Below are 25,680 nucleotides of genomic sequence, written 5' to 3' on the forward strand. Positions count from 1 at the left end.
GTTATTATAAGGACTGATATTTCTATGTTCTTTAATTTTGGAGCTGAAACTATGCTCCCCCCCCCCAATGTAATTGTCTTAAATATTTCTTATGGATCAGTAGGATATTTAACATCAGATGATATAAAATTTTTGATTTGGTTTTCAAGTGTAATTTTAAAAAATCGAGTAAAAGACAGTATATTATTTTTACCCCTATTTTCATCCATTCTACTGTTGTTTCTCTTTCTTCTTTATGTCACAAGTTCCCTCCTGTTATCATTTCCTTTCTCTTTAACGAACTTCCATTTAGCCATTCTTTTAGAGTAGATCTGTGGGTGACAAATGCCCTGCATTTTTTTTCATTTGAGAACGTCTTTATTTCACCTTTATTCCTGAAAGGTATTTTCACTGGCTATAGAATTAAGAGTTGACAGCTTTTCTTTCAGCACCTGAAAAATGTGGTGCCACTTCCTTCTGACCTCCATGAAAAACCATCTGAATCATTGTTTCCCTATAGAAATAATGTATTCTTTCCTACTAGCTGCTTTCAATGTTTTCTCTTTAATTTTTGAAAGTCTGATTTTGACATATTCAGCATAGAATTTTTCAGATTTATCTGTTTTGGGTTTGTTCGGCTTCTTTAATCTATAATGCCATTCATCAAATTGGGAAGTTTTCCGCATTATTTCTTTGAATATTTTTCAGCTTCACACTGTTTTTCTCCTCCTTCTGGGACTCAGATGACAAAAAGCTAAATCGGTAATTGTCACACAGGTCCTGGAAGCTCTGTTGATTTCTGTTCCATCTACCTTCTCTTAGTTTTTCAAAATAGGTAATTTCTACTAATCTGACTTCAAGTTCACAGATTCTTTTCTCTGTCATCTCCATTTTGGTATTGAGCTCATCCAGTGAATTTTTATTTCGGTTATTGTGTCTTCAGTTCTGTAATTTTCATTTAGTTCTTTTTTATATCTTCTATTCTTTTGCTTAGGAATAAATTTTAAAAAAGAAGTGTAAGACTTATACACTGAAAACTACAAAACATCATTGAAAGAAATTAAACAAGCCCTAAATAAATGAAAGGACATTTCATGGATGACATGACTTAATATTTTAAAATGGCACCACCTCCCAAATTGATCTACAGATTCAATGCAATCCCTATAAAAATCTCAGCTGCCTTTTGTTTTGCAGAAATAAGTAAACTGATTCTAAAATTTAGGTGGAAATCTAAGGGCCCAGAATAGCAAAAACGACCTTGAAAAAAAAAGAACAAAGTCAGAGAGTTCACACTTCTCAGTTTCAAAACATACTACAAAGTCATAGTAATCAAGAACCAAGAAAATCAGAACTTGAATGAGCAAAGGCAATCAATATACACCAAACACCAAGGTGACTCAGATGTTAGAATTATCTGACAAGGATTTTAAAGTAGTAGTCATAAAATATTTCAATGAGTTATGAGCATTCTTTTTTGTTATGCAAAAATTCAGGTTTTATTTTTACTTATTCTTACAATGGTGGGAGTTGGTATCAGGAACTTATAGGCAAATATCAGGAACTTATAGGCAAACAACTTTTGTTTTCTATCACTTAGCTGAACAAAAATACGCACAATGTGGCATTACCATTAGGCAAGACTTGCTTTTTTACATTTCACACAAGAATACAATATTATCCTTTTTTGAACAAAATGCCGAGATTACTAAGGAAACCATTTTGGAGGAAGTGTTTAATAAGCATGTTTTATGTAAATAAATCCTCCAGGAGGAAATGGGAACATTCACTGCCTTTACTTAGAAGGCTATGTAAGCAGTTATCTGTCAAATTTATCTGTGCAGCTTACCAACATTTCCTCATTGGAAACATCAATATTTCCACATCGCAGTTCCCAAAATGACTTTAAAGTCTTAAAATTCTGTGTCTCCTTTGGCTTGCTTCTCTCTTGATTCCACCCAGGCTTTATTATATGGTTCACTTCATGTCATCATCTCCATCTTCATAAATTTTCTTTAGAACATTCATCAATCCCTCACTAGGATCTGTTTCAGTGTCATAGGAGGGCTTTTCTTTCCCTTTACATTCTTTTTCAACCTGAGTCAGGTAGTCCCACTGCGTGTTTTCTGCTTTCTTTCTACATAAGATAAGAACTGTATCTGTCTTGACTTTTTTTGAACTGCCTTCCACAGAGATGGGTTTTAAGAGATTGTTCACAATCATGGAGTAACTCTTCCCATTTAGATTCTTTACCAAAAAGATCAAATGACCTCTCTGTAAAATGCACCTGCACATTCTTAGTGGGGACCTGATGAGTTACTCCAGTTAAGGTAATGTAGATTTTCACAAACTTATCTGACTGATCCCATCCGTAATTACTGATTTTCACTGTATATCCTGTTGTAATGGGAGAAACCACAGCGGCCGGCTTTTCACTGTCAAGAAGTTCTGCTTTTTTCTGTGATTTCTGCTGCATCTTGTTCTTGATTTCTGTCTCAATCTTGGATTTTTCAGCTATAAGGGCATCACGTACTTTCTAGTGGCCTTTTCTAGCAGCACCTTCACCTCTTCTAAATCTTTCTGTAGCTCTTCCAAAGCTGAAGCCATGGTCGGGCAGATTGGGCAAGACCCAAGCTGCAGACACGCAGGGGAGAGAACAGGAAACACGGCACCGAACGTGCTTACCCAGACGCAGGCCCCACCCGCACGAGTCGCAAAGCGCCCCAAGCCTGCGTGCACACCCGACCTGGCACGAGACCCGGCCCGCCTCCTGCACACAGTGCCTCTGGGAGTTATGAGCATTCTTGAAATAAATAAGAACAGAAAATCTCAGCAAAGGAATAAATTTAACAAAAGATATGTATTGGCATAAGGGTAGACAAATCAATCAATGGAAAAGAATTGAGAATTCTTTTGAAATCAACCCCACATTTACGGTCAAATGATTTTTGGTAAGGGTCCTACAATTCAATGGGGGGAAAGGAATGGTCTTTTCAACCAATGACACTGAAACAATATCCACATGTAAAAGAATAAAGTTGGACCTCTACCTCACATCATATACCTCTCAAATTTAATCAAAAACCTAAATGTAAGAGAGAACATTATGTAACACTCTTAGAAGAAAAAGGCTTAGGGCACCTGGGTGGCTCAGTCGTTAAGCGTCTGCCTTCAGCTCAGGTCATGATCCCAGGGTCCTGGGATCAAGCCCTGCATCGGGCTCCCTGCTCCATGGGAGGCCTGTTTCTCCCTCTCCCACTCCCCCTGCTTGTGTTCCCTCTCTCGCTGTCTCTCTCTGTCAAATAAATAAGTAAAACCTTCAAAAAAAAAAAAAAAGGCTATGATCTCTGATTAAACAACAGTTTCTTAGAAATGACATCAAAAACACAAACAAAATAAAAACTAGATATATTGGGCTTCACCAAAATTAAAACTTTTTATGTTTCAAAGATACTATTATGCCAGTAAAAAGACAATCCATTGAATGGAAGAACATATGTGCAAATCATACCTGATAATGGGCTTGTATTCATAATACATAATAAATCTCACAACTCAATAATAAAAAGACAACCAAATTCTTAAAATGGGGACAGACATGTTTTTTTTCCATATGGATTTTTAAAATTTAAATTCAATTAGCCAAAATATACTACATCATTTGTTTCAGACGTAGTGTTCAATGATTCATCAGTTGTGTGTAACACCCAGTGCTCATCACATCATGTGCCCTCCTTTGCGTCCACCACCCAGTTAGCCCATCTCCCCACCCAACCTCCCCTTCCGCAACCCTGTTTGTTTCCCAGAGTCAAGAGTCTCTCATAGTTTGTCTCCCTCTCTGATTTCTTCCCAGTTTTCCCTCCCTTGCCTTCCCCTAGACATAGTTAATATTAATCTGTTCTAGCTGTTTGAGGTATAGAGACCACCTACAGAATTAGGTGAATCCACAAAACTAACCTAGTCCCTTTTCTTTGGGGGTCCTTCTGAATGATGGCTAGAGAATTTAGGGAGATTAAAAGAAAAGTGCCAAAAATAAAATAAAGGGTCTGATTCAGGCAATTACTTCATTTATCCCACTACTAATACCATCACCTAAGCAAAGTCCCCAACCTACTCCCTTGTACCCACACCCGTCAGGCTTCTGTTATGACATATTTTCCCTTTGAGGTCACCACTATCGGTCCTTTCAAAGCTGATTTCACCCAGATTAATATCTCAGACAGAAGAGAGGATGGCAATAAGAGACACAAATGATGATTTACCTCAAAAAGGCTGGCCCTGAGTCCATTATATCCCTCAATAGGTTTTGCTTCCAAAAAATCTTATTATGCATTCTGCGGCCTTTTTTTTCCCCACCCAATTAAAAAAAAGTGGGCCCAGGATCTGAAAAGACATTTACCTTTCAAAGAACATGCAAAAGTGGCCAATAAGCACAGGAAAAGATCCTCAACATCATTAACAATTAGGACAATGAAAATCAAAACCACAATGAAATATGCAAAATGGCTATGTTGACAAAGATGTGGAAAAACTGGAACTCTCACACATTGCTGGTGGGAATGTAAAATGGGGCAGCCTCTTTGAAAAACTGTAAGTAGTTCCTCAAAAGGTTCAACTGAGAGTTACCATATGATCCAGCAATTCTACTCCTATGTATATATCCAAGAGAAATGAAAATATATGTGTATATGCCCATGTAAAATGTTTATAGCCACTTTATTCATAACAACCAATATTCATTAAACTGAAGAGCAAAAAATCAAAAAACTAAATGTCCATCAACAGGAGAATAGATAAGTTGTGGTACACGCATGCATAGAATAAAAAAAAAACATACAGCAAATAAAGGAACAAATGATATATGTAACAAGATGGATATATGTTATAGTAAGCATATGTTATATTGAGCATAATAAACCTGATCCAAAATAATATATATGTTACAAATATTTGACTTTCAAGAGGAGGTAGAATTAATTGATGGCAATAAAAGTCAGAATAATAAAGGCTATTAATGAGGTGCAATCAAAAATGGAAGCTCTAACTGCTAGGATAAATGAGGCAGAAGAGGGAATTAGTGATACAGAAGACCACATGATGGAAAATAAAGAAGCTGAGAAAAAGAGAGTTAAACAACTACTGGATCCACGAGAGCAGAATCTGAGAGATAAGTAATACGATAAGACGAAACAACATTAGAATAATTGGGATATCAGAAGAAGAAGAAAGAGAGAGAGGGGAAGAAGGTATACTGGAGCAATATATAGCAGAGAACTTCCCTAATTTGGGGAAGGAAACAGGCATCAAAATCCAGAAGGCACAGAGAACCCCTCTCAAAATCAATAAAAATAGGTTAACACCCCGACATCTAATAGTAAAACTTATGAGTCTCAGAGACAAAGAGAAAATCCTGAAAGCAGCTCGGGAGAAGAGGTCTGTAACCTACAATGGTAGAAATATTAGATTGGCAACAGACCTATCCACAGAGACCTGGCAGGCCAGAAAGGACTGGCATGATATATTCAGAGCACTAAATGAGAAAAATATGCAGCCAAGAATACTATATCCAGCTAGGCTGTCACTGAAAAATAGAAGGAGAGATAAAAAACTTCCAGGACAAACAAAAACTAAAGGAATTTGCAAACACGAAACCAGCCCTCCAAGAAATATTGAAAGGGGTCCTCTAAGCAAAGAGAGCGCCTAAAAGCAACATAGACCAGAAAGGAACACAGACAATATACAGTAACAGTCACCTTATAGGCAATACAATGGCACTAAATTTGTATCTTTCAATAGTTACCCTGAATGTAAATGGGCTAAATGCCCCAATCAAAAGACACAGGCTATCAGACTGGATAAAAAAACAAGACCCATCAATATGCTGTCTGAAAGAGACTCATTTTAGACCCAAAGATACCTCCAGATTGAAAGTGAGGGGGTGGAAAACCATTTACCATGCTAATGGACACCAAAAGAAAGCTGGGGTGGCAATCCTTATATCAGACAAATTAGGTTTTAAACCAAAGACTGTAATAAGAGATGAGGAAGGACATTATATATCCTACTTAAAGGGTCTATCCAACAAGAAGATCTAACATTTGTAAATATCTATGCCCCTAACATGGGAGCAGCCAATTATATAAGCCAATTAATAACAAAAGCAAAGAAACACATCGACAACAATACAATAATAGTGGGGGACTTTAACACCCCCCTCACTGAAATGGACAGATCATCTAAGCAAAAGATCAACAAGGAAATAAAGACTTTAAATGACACAATGGACCAAATGGACTTCACAGGTATATTCAAAACATTCCATCCCAAAGCAACAGAATACACATTCTTCTCTAGTGCCCATGGAACATTCTCCAGAAAAGATCACATCCTAGGTCACAAATCAGGTCTCAACCGGTACCAAAAGACTGGGATCATTCCCTGCATATTTTCGGACCACAATGCTTTGAAACTAGAACTCAATCACAAGAGGAAAGTCGGAAAGAACTCAAATACATGGAGGCTAAAGATCATCCTACTAAAGAATGAATCGGTCAACCAGGAAATTAAAGAAGATTTAAAAAAATTCATGGAAACCAATGAAAATGAAAACACAACTGTTCAAAATCTTTGGGATGCAGCAAAGGCGGTCCTAAGAGGAAAGTATATAGCAATACAAGCCTTTCTCAAGAAACAAGAAAGGTCTCAAATACACAACCTAACCCTACACCTAAAGGAGCTGGAGAAAGAACAGCAAATAAAGCCTAAAGGAGAAGAGAAATAATAAAGATCAGAGCAGAAATCAATGAAATAGAAACCAAAAGAACAGTGGAACAGAACAACAAAACTAGAAGCTGGTTCTTTGAAAGAATTAACAAGATTGATAAATCCCTGGCCAGACTTAATCAAAAAGAAAAGAGAAATGACCCAAATAAATAAAATCATGAATGAAAGAGGAGAGATCACAACCAACACCAAAGAAATACAAACAATTAAAAGAACATATTACGAGCAACTATAGGCCAGCAAATTAGATAATCTGGAAGAAATGGATGCATTCCTAGAGATGTTTCAACTACCAAAACTGAACCAGGAAGAAATAGAAAACCTGAACAGACCTATAACCACTAAGGAAATGGAAGCAGTCATCAAAAATCTCCCAACAAAGAAGAGCCCAGGGCCAGATGGCTTCCCAGGGGAATTCTACCAAACATTTCAAGAAGAATTAATACCTATTCTTCTGAAACTGTTCCAAAAAACACAAATGGAAGGAAAATTTCCAAACTCACTTTATGAGGCCACCATTACCTTGATCCCCAAACCAGACAAAGACCCCATCAAAAAGGAGAATTACAGACCAATATCCTTGATGAACATGGATGAAAAAATTCTCACCAAAATACTAGCCAATAGGATCCAACAGTACATTAAAAGGATTATTCACCACGAACAAGTGGGATTTATCCCTGGGCTGCAAGGTTGGTTCAATATCTGCAAATCAATCGATGTTATACAATACATTAACAAAAGAAAGAAAAAGAACCATATGATCCTCTCAACAGATGCAGAAAAAGCATTTGACAGAGTACAGCATCCTTTCTTGATCAAAACTCTTCAGAGTATAGGGATAGAAGGTACATACCTCAATATCATAAAAGCCATCTATGAAAAACCCACAGCAAATATCATTCTCAATGGGGAAAAACTGAGAGCTTTCCCACTAAGGTCAGGAACATGACAGGAATATCCACTATCACCACTGCCATTCAACATAGTATTAGAAGTCCTAGCCACAGCAATCAGACAACAACAAGAAATAAAAGGCATCCAAATCGGCAAAGAGGTCAAACTCTCACTCTTCGCAGATGATATGATACTGTATGTGGAAAACCCAAAAGACTCCACCCCAAAACTGCTAGAACTCATACAAGAATTCAGTAAAGTGGCAGGATATAAAATCAATGCACAGAAATCAGTGGCATTCCTATACACCAACAACAAGACAGAAGAGAGAGAAATTAAGGAGTCGATCCCATTTACAATTGCACCCAAAACCATAAGATACCTAGGAATAAATCTAACCAAAGTGGCAAAAGATCTGTATTCAGAAAACTATAAAATACTCATGAAAGAAATTGAGGAAGACACAAAGAAATGGAAAAACGTTCCATGCTCATGGATTGGAAGAACAAACATTGTGAAGATGTCAATGCTACCTAGAGCAATCTACACGTTCAATGCAATCCCCATCAAAATACCATCTGCTTTTTTTCAAAGAAATGGAACAAATAATCTTAAAATTTGTATGGAACCAGAAAAGCCAAATAGCCAGAGGAATGTTGAAAAAGAAAAGCAAAGCTGGCGGCATCACAATTCTGGATTTCAAGCTCTATTACAAAGCTGTAATCATCAAGACAGTATGGTACTGGCACAAAAACAGACACATAGATCAATGGAACAGAATCGAGAGCCCAGAAATGGACCCTCAATGCTATGGTCAAGTAATCTTCAAAAAAGCAGGAAAGAATGTCCACTGGAAAAAAGACAGTCTCTTCAACAAATGGTGTTGGGAAAAATTGGGCAGCCACATGCAGAAGAATGAAACTGGACCATTTCCTTACACCACACACAAAAATAGACTCAAAATGGTTGAAAGACCTAAACGTGAGACAGGAGTCCATCAAAATCCTAAAGGAGAACACAGGCAGCAACCTCTTCAACCTCAGCCGCAGCAACTTCTTCCTTCAAAACGTCGCCAAAGGCAAGGGAAGCAAGGGAAAAAATGAACTACTGGGAGTTCAAGATAAAAAGCTTTTGCACAGCAAAAGAAACAGTCCACAAAACCAAAAGACAACTGACAGAATGGGAGAAGATATTTGCAAATGACATATCAGATAAAGGGCTAGTATCCAAAATCTATAAAGAACTTCTCAAAGTCAACACCCAAAGAACAAAGGATCCAATCAAGAAATGGGCAGAAGACATAACAGACATTTTTCCAAAGAAGGCATCCAAATGGGGCCAACAGACACATGAAAAAGTGCTCAACATCGCTCAGCATCAGAGAAATCCAAATCAAAACCTCAATAAGGTATCACCTCACACCCGTCAGAATGGCTAAAATTAGCAAGTCAGGAAATGACAGATGTTGGCGGGGATGCGGAGAAAGGGGAACCCTCCTCCACTGTTGGTGGGAATGCAAGCTGGTGCAACCACTCTGGAAAACAGTATGGAGGTTCCTCAAAAAGTTGAAAATAGAGCTACCCTACAATCCAGCAATTGCACTACTGGGTATTTACCCCAAAGATACAAATATAGGGATGCGAAGGGGTACGTGCACCCCAATGTTTATAGCAGCAATGTCCACAACAGCCAAACTGTGGAAAGAGCCAAGATGTCCATCGACAGATGAATGGATAAAGAAGAGGTGGTATATACATACAATGGAATATTATGCAGCCATCAAAAGGAATGAAATCTTGCCATTTGCAACGACGTGGATGGAAATGGAGAGTGTTATGCTGAGCAAAATAAGTCAATCGGAGAAAGACATGTATCATATGACCTCACTGATATGAGGAATTCTTAATCTCAGGAAACAAACTGAGGGTTGCTGGAGTGGTGGGGGGTGGGAGGGATGGGGTGTCTGGGTGATAGACATTGGGGAGGGTATGTGCTATGGTGAGCGCTGTGAATTGTGTAAGACTGTTGAATCACAGACCTGTACCTCTGAAACAAATAATACATTACATGTTAAAAAAAAAAAAAAAGGAGAAGATAGCAGGAGGCGAAGAATGAAGAGGGGGAAATCGGAGGGGGAGAAGAACCATGACAGACGATGGACTCTGAAAAACAAACTGAGGGTTCTAGAGGGGAGGGGGGCGGAGGGATGGGTTAGCCTGGTGATAGGTATTGAAGAGGGCACGTTCTGCATGGAGCACTGGGTGTTATACGCAAACAATGAATCGTGGAACACTACATCAAAAACTAATGATGTAATGTATGGTGATTAACATAACATAATTAAAAAAAAAAAAAGAATAATAGTTCCCTCAGAGTGGGTGTGGGAGGATCGATACTGATGGGAAGTTGCTTAAGGAAATAAACCTACTGGGGTTTTGGAAATGTTCTACTTTAATATAGATGATAGTTGCATAGGTGTGCATGTGTGTATTAAGTTGTGTCCTTAAGATTTTTGTACTATATGTATCTCACTAAATATATTTTATATGTCAATTCTTTTAAATAATAAAGAAAAACTACTCTAGTACTTTCATACCAAACATCTTTTTTTATTTCAATTTTTATTTATTTTTTATTTTTTTAAGTAATTTTTACACCCAACGTGAGGCTCAAACTCACAACCCCGAGATCAAGAATTGCATGGTCTACCACTGAGCCAGCCAGGCACCCCTATACCAAATATCTTTAAAATATGTTATATATGTGTAAGTAGAGAAAATAAAGAGAATAAAATGTACTCAAGTTTTACAGTGGAGCAGTTAAGAGTTTGGGCTTTATTTAGAGTCAGAATGACATGTTCAAATCTAAACTTTATCACTTACTAGCTCCAGGACTTCCCAACCTCCTGTTTCTTCACCAATAAAATCCAGATAACAATACACCTACATTATAGCACTGATGTGATAACTAAAAGAGATAATATATATAAAATGCTTGGTACACAGTAAACACTAAAAAACTGTTTTATATCTTACCCCTCCTCCAACCTACACACATAATTATAGATGGTTTTACTTACTGTTTTATACTTTTCTCATGACTTTGTTTGTTTTTTGTCTTTTTTCAGATAATGAGGAACTCTGAATTCAAATCTGGAGAGTTTGGAATTTGTCCTATGGGCAGTGCAGTCTTAGAGAGTTTTGACCAGGTCAGTGACATAATAAACAGCAGTCTCAAGAAGTCTCTGTTGGCAGCAATATTTTTGGTGGACTTGGGGAGGAGAAGTAGACTTGGTCAGGAGCAGCAAGACAGCTTGAAGTAGAGAGGTCATTAAGTTAAGCCCCACAACACCCTGGTGAAATCTAGACTTGTCAATTATTCCTATACTTTAAAAAAAATACATTTTCTATTTATTTCATAAACCTACATACAGAGATAGAATTTCTTTTTTTTCAGATTCATTCATTTATTCGTTCATTCCACGTATCCTTTTTTTTAAACTGAGATGTAACTGACATTCAACATTATATTAGTTTCAGGTATACAACATAATGATTCAATATTTATATATACTGTGAAATGATCACCACAGTAAGTTTAGTTAACATCTCATGTTTTTGAAATCTTTTACAACACATAGACACCAAGGGATTCACAGAGAGGGCATGGTGCTCTCTGCCATTATGTAAACCATAAGTTTATGTAATTTACAAATCACCAAGTCTTAAATATTTCGGTACCAAACAAGATATTTTCCACTTGAACTGCATTAACACCTACTACACAGTGTAACCACCTAACACCACAGATGCTCCCACTTCCCCCTCAGCCCTGCTGAGTTCCTAATTATTACTTTACAGTAAATCTTAGAAAACCTAGTAATAAATCTTCAGCATTCAAATACCTCCAGTGTGCTTTGGGAGTAGTTTTAATCTTTCTCCAGGGTTTGAAAGATCAAAATTACTCAAGAGGTCTGTGGGGTATATGTGTGTATATTTAACCTATATCCTAATTTCAAATATGGTTAAGAACCTATGTTCCAGAGTTGAACTAAAAATCAATACCAAGCAGTGGAAGAGACAAAACTGTGTCCATAATACTGCCAGATAACAAATGAAATCTATAAAGGATCTTTCTTAGAAATAAAATAAAAAATTCCAATTCCATCAGTCACAGAATATAGAAACTGCAATAAAAGTACATATGAGATATACTGACGGGTAAAAATTACAGAAAAACACAGAGGAGACTTTGACATATCCCTAATTATGACTCCGTTTCAGGCTAATGGTAAAAATTAGTCTTCAGATAGTTGATAACATCAGCCTGTCTCTGCTGGGTTAGTACCACGATCTGTGGCCAAGCAAATACTTCTAATAAAATTGATTTTCCTTTTTGGCAACCAATAGGCCAGTCAATAATAATGTTGTTTAAGAAAGATTGAATCATGAGGGAGATGAACCCTTCCTTCCATTTATTATGTTTGTATTGTCTATATTTGAAAAGAGTTTTCAATAACGAAACCAAAGAAGAAATTACAAGGGGAAAGCTATTCTGAGAGCTAATCTCCAAAAGCCCTGTGACTTGGAAGCATGTTAGCAATCCAAACTATCAAAGTCAAGAGCATTCCCTTAACTGAAGCCAAATTGTATGGATTAGGATTCTCAATAACAAAGGAAAATCGAGGCTAGGGGCAATATAAAGTAGTCCTGTGAATACAAAGATGTCAAGGAAAAAACTGGCTGCACATAGTCCTAAATTATCCATCCAAAAACCTACATGGAACTTTTACTTTGCATTAAAACTGGTATTCTGTAAAGAGTATTCCATAAGGCCACATACGCAGTTTTTGAATTGTCTGTCTTATATTAACCAAACATAATACAAGAAAAACATAGACAAAAACCTCAGGCTATTCCTAACTTGGGAACATTTCCCTCCAAAATACCCCCTAACAATGCAAACCAAATAAAAGACATAATTGCACCAATACTTTGTTGTTTTGTTTTTTAATTTACTTAACTTTATGGTAGTGGATAAGGGAAGCAAGGGATGGAAACATGATTTAAAAGTTCATAAAGAAAAATAAACAAGTAAAAATCACAGGAAAATTTCTCAATAAGTAGTGAAGGAACCTATCCTACAAGATATTAAAAAATATTTTGAAGCTATAATCCTTAAAACATCATAGCACAAGTACATGAACGGAAAAACAGAGCAATGGGATAGGAAACAGCCCCAGAAATACACTGAAATAATATAGAGGAAGTCAGAATATGGAAAAAAAGATACTTCAAATCAGTAAAGGAAAGATTATTCAATAAACATCACTGAACAAATGATTAATCATCCACACAAAAATAAAATTGGCACCATCTGGACAAAAATAAAATCTCTATTACATACATGTGACACAAATTAATTCTGGATGGATCAAAGAAATCATGAAATGATGAAAGTACGAGAGGGAAACATGGGGAAAAATTTTAAAATTTTTATCACAAAGTGCTAAATTTTCCTTAATATATAAAAAGTTCCTCTAAATTAAGAAGAAAACATCAATCCAACGGGAAACAGATCCATATCCAAAACATATGAGCAGATATTTCACAGAAAATGAAATACAAATGGTTCTTGGTTACAGGAAAGGATGCTCAACACATTGGTCCATTTATATGGTACCAGTTAAATAAATTATGGTACACCTCTATAAAGGAATATTAAGCAGACATTAAAAAAAGTAAGGCAGCACTATCAATACTGATATAGAACAATCTCCAAGATAAAGAAAGCAAGTTATAGAATACTGTGTGTAGTTTGCTACATACATGCTTATATATATATATATAACATATCCTGCATGGATATATATAAAACTAGTAATAGATCTGTCTCCAGAAGGGAACTGGGTGGCTGGGAAACAATGATGGGAGGAAGAGTTTTAAAAATGAGTCTTTTGTGTTTTTTGAGGGTTTTTTTTTAAGATTTTATTTATTTATTTGACAGAGAGAGAGAGAGCACAAGCAGTGGGAGCGGCAGGCAAAGGGAAAGGGAGAGGGAGAAGCAGGCTCCCCGCTGAGCAGGGAGCCCAATGCAGGGCTCGATCCCAGGAGCCCAGGATCATGACTTGAACCAAAGGCAGACGCTTAACTGACTGAGCCACCCAGGTGGCCCGAGGTTTTTTTTAAAATATACATAGTACCTACTAAAAAAAATATATATATATATACATATATATTTCAAGGCAAATTATGGCAGCAGGCTCAAAGCTAGGGAACTGGCCCAAGAAGAATGCACACATGTCCAATGGGAAAGAAGTATTTCCTCTGATAAAGCAACGAAGACACCCAAAAAGTTCTGGTAAATGCTTAGGTCCTTTCTGGTACTCATGTTCTATTTTTCTAACATTTTATCAACTTCTTTATAAGCCAATATTACTTTATTCAATAATTACTGAGCATCTACTGTATGTCAGCTATTATACAAGGCACTGGTGATATAACCAGACTCTAGTACCTGTATATGGTAGTGTTGACAATACAGACATGTAATCAGCCAATTACAATACAAAGTGATTGTACTGTACTATCTCTTTGATGAGCTTAAGAACAGGGAGCTATAAACTACTGGGTGTGTCTAAGTGGCTGAGTGAAGGAAGGCTTCCTGGAGGAAGTAATGTGTAGGCTGAGGCATAGGAAGGAGAATGAAGGAGAGAGAAAATAGCATATATAAAGGCCAAGAGGTGAGCAGCATGTCAAGTCCTTCAAAGAAATGAAGCTTAGCACACCAGGGATGGGCATAAGCAAGGAGCATGCTGAGAAATAAGTGGAGATGTAAAATCATGAAGGGTTTTCCAGGGCACATGAAATTTAGATTCTGCCTTAGAAAAATAAGAGTAAACAAGAAAACAGTTGCAAATCAGCATCTTAGAAAGATTCTCCAGATGAAAAATGGAAAACATACTGAAGGATATTAAGATTAGAAGCAGAAATATAATTCGGAGCTGCTGAAATAATTTAAGAAGCCTGAACTAGTGTACTAGAAATGTTGAAATAGAGAATGAGTACAGGGGTGCCTGGGTGGCTCAGTTGTTAAGCGTCTGCCTTCGGCTCAGGTCACGATCCCAGGGTCCTGGGATGGAGCCCCGCATCCGGCTCCTTGCTTCGCGAGAAGCCTGCTTCTCCCTCTCCCACTCCCCCTGCTTGTGTTCCCTCTCTCACTGTCTCTCTCTGTCAAATAAATAAATAAAATCTCTTCAAAAAAGAGAGAGAAATGGGTAGATGTGGAGATATACTTAGAAGGCAGAACCTACCGGACTTGAATGGGTATGAAAATGAGAGAAGAATCAAGGATGATCCTGGAAACCTGGTTGGATGATGGTGCCAACCACGGTGAGGGGTAGTGGCAGTTGTTGAGAGATGGTAGGTCCAGTGTAGGATGTTGTGACTCTGAAGTGTCTGAGGGAGAGCCAAGAAGAGATATATGTTTTTAGACCTACTGGCTGAGATCTGGGTTGGTGATAAAGCTTTCTCTTATTCTCTGTGAACTGAGAGAGAATCTGAGAATGAAAAGGACTATAAGACTTTTCAGGCAAAATTAAAGATGGATACCATAACTTATGATAATATCAGAGTTGTATAAATTTTTTCTAGCTTTACCCAGAGACTAGGTGTACATGTGTAAAAGGCAGGTAATTGCATTAATCAGAATTAGGCTTTTCCCATGTGGCTTTACCAGTTGAAAAACAGAGAGAACAGAGATGAGGATGACTATAATAGCATGAGAATGGATGAAATGGGAGAAGGTAGATCAGTAAGGAAACTAGAGATTTCTTTTAGGTCAAATAAGAAATTTAGAGTGAAGTGGAGAGTGTAGTTAGAACTAAAAACTTTAGGCTTAATGAAAAGAGCCAGGATGATCCCAAAGGCCTAAAGGGCTAGACTGGAATGGATATATATGGCAATCAATGTTATGTAAAGAAAAGCATTTTATATCTAATATACTAAATTAAAAAGTAAACACCTAGAACAAGACAAGGATACCCATTTACATTACTTCTATTTGACATAGTACTAGAAAGCCTAGTCAGATTAAGCAAGCAAGAAAAATAAAAGGAATCCTGGGGCATCTGACTGGCTCAGTCGGTAGAGCATGTGACTCTTGATTTGGGGTCATGAGTTTGAGTCTCACACTGGGTGTACAGATTACTTAAAAAAAAAAAAAAAAGGAAGAGAGAAGGAATCCAAATTGTAAAGGAAGAAGGAAAATTATCTGTTTATAGACAACAAACATGATCTTATATGTAAAAAAAACCCAAAGATTCCACAAAAGCTGTAAGAACTAATAAACGAATTCAGCAAAGTTGTAGGATACAGAATCAACATGCAAAAATCAGCTGTCTTTCTGAACACTAACAATGAACAATCCAAAAAGGAAATTCAGAAAACAATTTCATTTACAATAGCATCAAAAAGAATAAAATACTTAGGAATAAACTTAACCAAGGAGGTGAAAGAACTATACCCTGAAAACCACAAAATGCTGCCTAAGGAAATTAGAGAAACCAATAAATGGAAAAACAACCCATAGACTGGAAGATTTAACATTGTTAAGATGCCAATACCCCCCTAAGTGATCTAGAGATTCAACGAAATCCCTATCAAAATCCCAATGACATTTTTTGCAAAAATAAAAAAAAAATTCCATCTTATTAAGCAACCCAGAATAGCCAAAACAATCTTGAAAAAGTAAAACAAAATTGTATGGCATCTGGCTGGCTCAGTCGGAGGAGAATGTGACTCTTAATCTTGGGGTTGTGAGTTTGAGCCCCACATTGGGTGTAGACATTACTTAAATAAATTAATTAATTTAATTAAATTAAAAAAAGACAAAGAAAGTTGGAGGTCTCACAGTTCCTGGTTTCAAATTTTGCTACAAAGCTACAGTAATCAAACCAGTGTGATAATGGCACAAAGACAGAAATATAGACCAATGGAATAAGATATAAAGCCTAAACCCTCATATATATGATCAAATGATTTTTGACAAGGGTTCCAAGACCATTCAGTGGGGAAAAGACATTTCAACAAATGATGCTGAGAAAACAGACTATCCACATGCAAAAAAATGAAGTTGGACCCCTACCTTAGGCCATATACAAAAACTAACTCAAAATGGGTCAAAGACCTAGACATATGACCTAAAATTATAAAACTCTTAAACATGGGGAAAAAGCTTCAAAATATTGAATTTGGCAATGATTTCTTGCATATGATACTAAAAGCACAGGCAACAAAAGAAAAAATAAGTCAGGCGGACTTCATCAAAATTTAACACTGTTGTGCATCAAAGGACACTATCAATAGAGTGAAAGACAGTTCACAGAATGGGAGAAAATATTTGCAAATCATGTATCTGACAAGGGATTGACATCCAGAATATATAATGAATTCCTACAACTTAAAAATACAAACAATTCAATTTAAAAATGGGCAAAGGACACAAACAAAGAAGATATATAAAGGACCGATAATCAAATGAAAAGATGTTCAACATCACAAATCATTAGGGAAATGCGTATTAAAACCACAATGAGATACCACTTCACACTCAGTAAGATCCCTATTATCACAAATACAGAAAATAACAAATGTTGGTAAAGATGTGAAGAAACTGGAACACTTGTGTATGGCTGATGGGGACGTATAATGGTGTAGCCACTGTGGAAAATGCTATGGTGATTCCTCAAAATATTCAACAAAGAATTACCATATGATCAAGCAATTCCACTTCTGGGTACATACTCAAAAGAAATGAAAGCAAGGACTCAAATAAACATTTGTTTCCTATGCTCATAGGAGGAGTCATCACAATAATGAAAAGGGGAAAGCAACCCAAGTGTCCGTAGATGGATATTTGGATAAACAAAATGCAGTATATACATATACTGATAACTAGTTTTAAAAAGCAAGGAAATTCTTTTTATTTTTTTAATTTTTAATTTATTTGAGAGAGAGGAGTAAGCGAGAGAGAGCAACAGCAGGGGAGGAGCCAAGGGAGAGGGAGAAGCAGACTCCCCGCTGAGCATGGAGCTGGACATGGGGCTCGATTCCGGGACCCCGGGATCAGACTCTGTGCCAAAAGCAGACGCTTAACCGAATGAGCCACCCAGGCGCCCCTAAAAAGTAAGGAAATTCTGACACATGCTACCAACAAGGAGGATCCTTGAAAATATTATGTTAAGTGAAATGAGTCAGTCATAAAAGGACAAATATTATAAAATTCCACTTATAGGAGATACTTCGAATAGTCAAATTCATGAAGGTAGAAAGTAGAATTGTGGTTGCTAGGAGCTAGGGAAATGGGGAGTTAGTTAAGAATTCAGAATTTCAGTTGGGGAAGAAGAAAAAGTTCTAGAGATGAATGGTGGTGATGGTTGAACAATGTGAATGTACTTAATGCCACAGAACTGCATACTTCAAAATGGTTAAAATGGTAAATTTTATGTTATGTATATTTTGCTACAGTAAAAACAAAAAAGAAAGAAAACATAAGGGTAAATCTTAATGATCTTATATTTGGCAATGGTTTCTTAAGTATGACACCAAGAGCACAACTGAAAAAAAAAATAGATAAACTGGACTTACATCAAACTTAAAACCTGTGCACCAAACGATACTATCAAAAAGTGAAAAGAACCCACAGAAAGGAAGAAGATACCTGCAAATCATGTATCTGACAGTGGTCTACTACCCAGAATATATAAAGAACTCTCAAATCTTAACAACAAAAAGACAAACAACTCAATTTAAAAAGGGGTGAAGGACTTAAACAGACATTTCTCCAAAGGAGATTCAGACTTTTTTAACAAGTACATGAAAAGATATCAACATCAGTTGTTAAAGAAATACAAATCAAAATCAAGCAAGATGTGATATCGCTTTGCCCCCAGTATAATGGTTACTAAAAAGAAAATAAGTGTTGGCAAAGCAGTGGAGAAATTAGAACCCTCATGCATTGCCAGTAGAAATGTAAAATGGTGTGATTCCTGTGGAAATAGTTTTGAGGTTCCCCAATAACATCAAATTACCATACAACTCTGAAATTCTACTCTTAGGTACAGAACCAAAGAACTGAAAAGAAGCGTTCAAAAACACATACATGAATTGCTCACAGCAATTATTCACAACTGCCAAAAAATGGAAATTACCCAACTGTCCATCAACTGAAGAAATGATAAAACAACATGTGGTATACCCGTACAACGGTATAATATTTAGCCATAAAAAAAGAATGAAGTACTGTTACATGCTACATGATGAACCTTGAAAACATATGACAAGTTAAAGAAGCCACTGATTATGATTCTATTTACATGAAATACCCAGAATAGGCAAATCCGTTGAAACAGAAAGCAGATTAGTTGTTGCCACGGTCTGTGATGAGGGGGAAATAGGGAGTGACTGCTTAGCAAGTACAAGGTTTCCTTTTGGGGTAACGAAAATGTGAAACAAGAAAGTAGCAACAGTCACACAATACTGTTAAGTGTATGAATGCCAATGAACTTTACACTTTAAAGTGGTTAATATGGTGAATTTTATGTTGTGCAAATTTTACCTCGATTTTTTAAAAAAGCTCCCTCTTCATCAGTCTTACCTGACAGTTAATATCAGCTCTATATTGTAGCAGGACTGTAACTAGTTCTTTATGTCCTCGATCACATGCCCAATGGAGTAGAGCTCTTCCCTAAAAACACACAAAAAAAGAAATGAATTTGTTGTTCCAGTTATGAGGCCAGGTAAAACATACTTTTTTTCTTTGAGAATCGTGTATATATTTCATTATTATATTTATCTGAGTATAGTTGACACACAATGTTACACTAGTTTCAGGTGTACAACACAGTGATTCAACTTCTCTATATGTTATGCTATTCTCACCGCAAGTGTAACTACCATCTGTCACCATACAATTCTATTATAGTATCAGTGACCGTATTCCCTATGCTGTGCCTCTTATTCCTGTGATTTATTCATTACACAACTAAAAGTCTGTATCTCCCACTCCCCTTCACCCATTTTTCCCATGTCCCCAGCCCCCTTCCGACAATCATCAGTTTGTTCTGTGTATTTATAGATCTGATTCTGCTTTTTGTTTATTCATTTGTTTTGTTTTTTAGATTCCACAAGTGAAATCATATGGTATTTGTCTTTATTAGTCTGATTTATTTCACTTAGCATAACATCCTTTAGGTCCATCCATATTGCTTGCCATTCTCATCCTTTTTTACAAGAGCATAATATTTGTATGCATGTGTGTGTTGTGTACACATATCGATATATCACAACTTCTTTATCCATTTTTCTATCAATGGACACTTAGGCTGCTTCCACATCTTGGCTACTGTATGTAATTCTGCAATAGACATAGGGGTGCATTTATCTTTTCAAATTAGTGTTTTTGTTTTCTTTGGGTAAATACCCAGTAGTGAAATTATTGGATCATACAGTATTTTTTGGGGGGGATCATATTTCTATTTTTTTAAAGATGTTATTTATTTGTTTATTTGAGAGAGAGAGAGCACGTGCATGAGCAGGGAGAGGGGCAGAGGAAGAGAGAAAAGCAGACTCCCCTGCTGAGCAGGGAGCCCGATGCGGGGCTCAATCCCAGGACCCCAGGATCATGACCTGAGCCAAAGGCAGACACTCAACTGAATGAGCTACCCAGGCACCGCTGGTATTTCTATTTTTATTATTTTGAGGAACCTCCATACTGTTTTCCACAGTGGCTACACCAATTCACGTTCCCACCAACAATGCAGGAGGGCTCCTTTTTCTCCACATCCTCTACAACACTTATTATTTCTTTTGTTTTTGATTTTAGCCATTCTGACAGATATGAGGTAATATCTCTTTGTGGGTTTTTTCTGCATTTTGCTGATGATTACTATGTTGAGCATCTTTTCCTGTGTCTATTGGCCATCTGTATGTCTTTGGAAAAATGTCTATTCAGATCCTCTGCCCACTTTTTAATTGTGTTATTTTTTTGGTGTTGAGGCACACAAACTCTTCATATATTTTGGATATTAACCCCTCATTGGACATATCACTTGGAAATATCTTTTCCCATTCAGTAGGTTGCCTTTTTGTTTTGCTGATGATTTCCTTGGTTGTGCAAAAGCTTTTTATTTTGATAGAGTCCCAATAGTTTATTTTTGCTTTTGCCTTAGGAGACTTACCAAGAAAAATGTTGCTATGGCCTATGCCAGAGAAATTACTACCTGTGCTCCATTCTAGGATTTTTATGGTTTCAGGTCTTACATTTAGGTCTTTAATCCATTTTGAGTTTATTTTTGTGGATGGTGTGAGAAAGTGATCCAGTTTCATTCTTTTACAGGTACCTGTCTACTTTTCTCAACACCATTTATTGAAGAAACTATTTTTTCCCTATTGTATGTTTTTGTCTTTGTCATAGATGAATTGACCATATGAGCATGAGTTTGTACTTGGGTTCCCTACTCTGTTCCATTCATCTATGTGCCTACTTTGTGCAAACACCATACTGCTTTGATGACTACAGCTTTGTAGTCTTACCTTGAAATCTGGAATTATGATACCTGCAGTTTTTTCTTTCTCAAGATTGCTTTGGATATTCAGCCTCTTTTGTGGTTCCATCCAAATTTTAGGATTATTTGTTCTTGTTCTGTGAAAAATGCTGTTGGTATTTTGATAGAGATTGCACTGAATCTGTTGATTGCTTTGGGTATGAACATTTTAACAATATTGGTTCTTTCAATCCATGAGCAGGGACTATCTTTCCATTTGTTTGTGTTGTCTTTAATTTCTTTCATCAATGTTTTATAGTTTTTAGAGAACAGGTCTTTCACCTCTTTGGTTAAGTTTAGTCCTAGGCATTTTATTTTACTATTTTTGGTGCAATTGTAAATGAAATTTTTTCTTAATTTCTCTGTTATTTTGTTATTAGTATACAGAAATGCTGATTTCTGGGTATTAATTTTGTATCTTACAACTTCACTGAATTCATTTATCAGTTCTAGTAGTTTTCTGGTGGAGCCTTTAGGGTTTTCCATGTATAGTATCATGTCATCTGCAAAGAGGGACAGTTTAACCTCTTCCTTACCAATATGGATGCCTTGTATTTCTTTCTCTTTTATAATTGCTATTGCTAGGACTTCCAGCACTATACTGAATTAAGTGGTGAGAGTGGACATCTTTGTCTTGTTCCTGATCTTAGAGAAAAAGCCCTCAGTTTTTCACCATTGAGTATGGTGTTAGCTATGGGTGTTTCATATATGGCTCTTATTATGTTGAGGTATTTTCCCCTCTAATTTGTTGAGTTCCTATCATGAACAGATGTCAAATTTTGTCAAATGCTTTTTCTGCATCTACTGAGATGATCACATGATTTTCATCCTTCATTTTGTTGATGTGGTGTATCACGTTGATTGGCTTGTGACTACTGAACCATCCTTGGATCCCCAGAAAAAAATCCCACTTGGTGGGGGTGAATGATCCTTTTATTTTTTTAATTTTTTAACTTTTTTTTAAGATTTTATTTATTTGACAGAGCGAGACACAGCGAGAGAAGGAACACAAGCAGGGGGAGTGGGAAAGGGAGAAGCAGGCTTCCCACGGAGCAGGGAGCCCGATGCGGGGCTCGATCCCAGAACCCAGGGATCATGACCTGAGCCGAAGGCAGACACTTAACAGCTTAGCCACCCAGGTGCCCCTGAATGATCCTTTTAATGTACTGTGAATGTGGCTTGCTAATATTTTGTTGAGGATTTTTGCATCTATGTTCATCAGGGATATTGACCTGTGGTTTTCTTTTTTGGTGGTGTCCGTGCACAATTTTGGTATCAGGGTAATGCCGGCTTCGTAGAATGTATTTTAAAGCTTTCCTTCCTCTTCTATTTTTTGGAATAGTTTAAGGACAATAGGTATTAACTCTTCTTTAAATGTTTGATAGAATTTACCTGTGGATCTAGAATTTACCTAGATGTTTATTTTTTGGTAGTTTTTTGATTACCAATTCAATTTTGTTACTAGGATTTTCAGATTTTCTATTTCTTCCTGATTTAGTTATAGATGACTATATGTTTCTAGGAATTTATCCATTTTTTCTAGGTTGTCCAATTTGTTGGCATATAATTTTTCCTATTAGTCTCTTAAAATGCTTTGTATTTCTGTGGTGTCAGATGTTACTTCTCCTTTGTTTCTGACTTTATTTGGGTCCTTTTTTGCCCCCCCCCATGAGTATGGCTAAGGGTTATCAATTTTATCTTCTCAAAGAACCTCCTACTGATTTCACTGATTTTTTTTTTTTAGTCTTTATGTCATTTCTTTATGCTCTGATCTTTATTATTTCCTTTCTTCCACTCACCTTGGGTTTTGTTCTTTTAAGGTGTAAGGTTAGATTGTTTATTTGAGCTTTTTCTTGTTTCTTGAGGCAGGCCTGTATTGCTATACATTTCCTTCTAAGAACTGCTTTTGCTGCACCCCAAAGATTTTGGATCTTTGTGTTTTCATTTTCATTTGTCTCCATGTTTTTTATTTCTTCTTTGACTTCTTCACTGACCCACTCGTTGTTTAGTAGCATGTTGTTTAGCCTCCACGTTTGTGTTTTTTCCAGTTTTTTTCTTGTAATTGATTTCTAGTTTCATACTGTTGTGATCAGAAAAAAACGCATGGTGCGATTTCACATTCTTAAAATATTTGAGACCTGTTTTGTGGCCTAACATGTGATTATTCTGGAGAATGTTCCATGAGCACTTGAAAAGAATGTGTATTCTGTTGTTTTTGGATGGAACTTTCTATAAATATGTTATAACCATCTGTTATAATGTCTCATTCAACGATACTGTTTCTTTATGGATTTTCTGCCTAAATCTATCCATTGATGTAAGTGGGTTGTTAAATTCCCTACTATTACTGTATTACCATCAATTTCTCTCTTTATGTCCATTAATATTTGCTTTATGTATTTAGGTGCTCCAATGTTAGGTGCAAGATATTTACAATTCTTATAACTTCTTGTTGGATTGATCCCTTTATCATTATGTAATGCCCTTCTTTGTCTCTTGCTACAGTGTTTCTTTTTTTTAAGATTTTATTTATTCATTTGAGAGTCAGAGACAGAGACAGAGAGAGCACAAGCAGGGGGAGAGGCAGAGGGAGAGGGAGAAGCAGATTCCCCGCTGAGCTGGAACCCCAACATGGGGCTCGATTCCAGGACCTGGAGATCATGACCTGATCCAAAGGCAGACGCTCAAACGTCTGAGCCATCCAGGCGCTCCTACGGTGTTTGTTTTAAAGTCTATTTTGTCTGATGTAAGTATTGCTACCCCAGCTTGTTTCTTGCTTCCATTTGCATGGTAAATGTTTTTCCATCTCTTCATTTTCAGTCTATGTGTCTTTAGATCAGAGGTGAGTCTCCTGAAGGCAGCATATAGATGGGTCTTTTTTATCCATTCCGCCACCCTGTATCTTTTGATTGTAGCATTTAGGCCATTCAAGTAATTATTAATAAATATGTCCTAAAAGATACAATGTTTTAAGAAAGACAAAGTAATATGTAAAACTGCAGGTTAATTATTCTAAGAATAGTTGATAGAAAATCCTCCATAGGAAAGGCAATAGGCTTTTCTAAATCAACTGGAAATCCTGAGTTCTACTTCTGGAATCCATTATGCACGAGCCCAATGACTTACTTCAGCCTGATCCATTTCCTCACCCACAGAGTAAAGAAAAGGATAATACTAACACCAGTAACACCGATTAGTACTTGTTGAATGAATGAACTATAAGAGAATGCGTTGTTAATTTTAAAGTACTTTATAAATGTAAAATAGTTTTCTTAAATTATTATGTTCACTTCTTCTGGTGAAAGAAATCTTATGGATAAAATATGAGTACTTAAACTTAGGTAGAAATTACAATCAGTATATCTAAATTAACTCATATATTCCTTACAATGTAAGAAAATTTAGTCAGTTTGAAACTAAGCACTGCCCATTAATATCCCAAATTTACACTGTGAAATATCTAAAAAAACCCACTAATACAGTCTGCTAGTGTCTATCTTCAAATGTTGCACTTGCAAAACAGAATAGATGACTGTTAGGAGACAAAGTACTAAATATGAAACATTTAACCACTGTCTACCAAAGACTCACAGTTACTATCAACATGTTACTTCTATTCTCCACTTTCAGAAAATCTTGATTTAGTTAATTAAAGAAGCTCACTTGGTCCAAAAAAAAAAAACAAAAAACCCAGAAGCTAAGGGCTTTTCTGAAGAAATGAGTGGTATATAGTTTAAACCTACTCTTTGAGGGTAGAAGTGATGTTGTCATTTTTAAAGAATGTAATGTTTTTCTACATTAAGTTGAAATCCCTACTTTATGTCATTTTAGAAAAGATTTAAGAAGATATAAGCAGGAACAAAGATGGTTTTAAAGTAAAAAGCACTTTTCAAGAAAGCTTTTCTAAACCCACTTTATACTCTTTATCTTTCAGACTCTCTTCATGCACCTAGTAGTTCGACTAATTAAACCAGGATTTATTCTTGAAGAAAACAAGAAAAAAACAAAGACAACTTCTTCCCTTCAAATTATTCTTCTCCTTTTCTTCCATTTGCTCAATTTATTTACTTGTGAATATGTTTTCCTACAGGCTTACACAAAATCCAAAGAGGAAGGAAAGCAGAAAAATTTTTAAATGTGGGCAAATTCTTCACAATTTGTTATAGCAGCAAAACTATTTTGTTCAGAGCCCACTAAGAATATCTTTTAATGGAGACAGTTCTAAAAGCCAAGTAAAAAATGTATTGTCTAGTAGAGAAAAAGAGTTTCCCATGTTAAAATTTCTGTAGCTCTAATATGTATTAACCTGGTGTTACTAAGGCACAAATTCCAAAACCCTTCATAGGGACAATCAGATACTGTAATAAGACTCTTGGGAAAAATACCAATGTATAAAATATTCTATAGTTCTATTTAAC

At 36.3% G+C, this 25,680-nt stretch overlaps 1 protein-coding gene and 1 pseudogene across 3 annotated transcripts in view; both read right to left on the minus strand.

Moving 5' to 3' along the window:
- The window catches only part of ACBD6 (acyl-CoA binding domain containing 6), a 218,237-nt gene that overhangs the window by 84,647 nt on the left and 107,910 nt on the right, over positions 1 to 25,680 (minus strand). For 2 of the 3 annotated variants that reach the window (XM_088016774.1, XM_028121549.1), the window contains one exon: positions 19,315 to 19,404. In XM_088016774.1, the coding sequence (XP_087872900.1) occupies positions 19,315 to 19,404 (90 nt within the window). Of the gene's footprint in view, positions 1 to 14,971; positions 15,117 to 19,314; positions 19,405 to 25,680 lie in introns of all 3 variants that reach the window. The other variant, XM_028121551.2, reaches the window with a different exon arrangement.
- On the minus strand, positions 1,846 to 2,586 carry LOC114222875 (calcyclin-binding protein pseudogene; annotated as a pseudogene).

This window comes from Eumetopias jubatus, unplaced genomic scaffold, assembly GCF_037043125.1.
Source record: "Eumetopias jubatus isolate StellerSeaLion01/CBP00866 unplaced genomic scaffold, mEumJub1_p1.0 scaffold_12, whole genome shotgun sequence".
Lineage (NCBI taxonomy): Eukaryota > Metazoa > Chordata > Mammalia > Carnivora > Otariidae > Eumetopias > Eumetopias jubatus.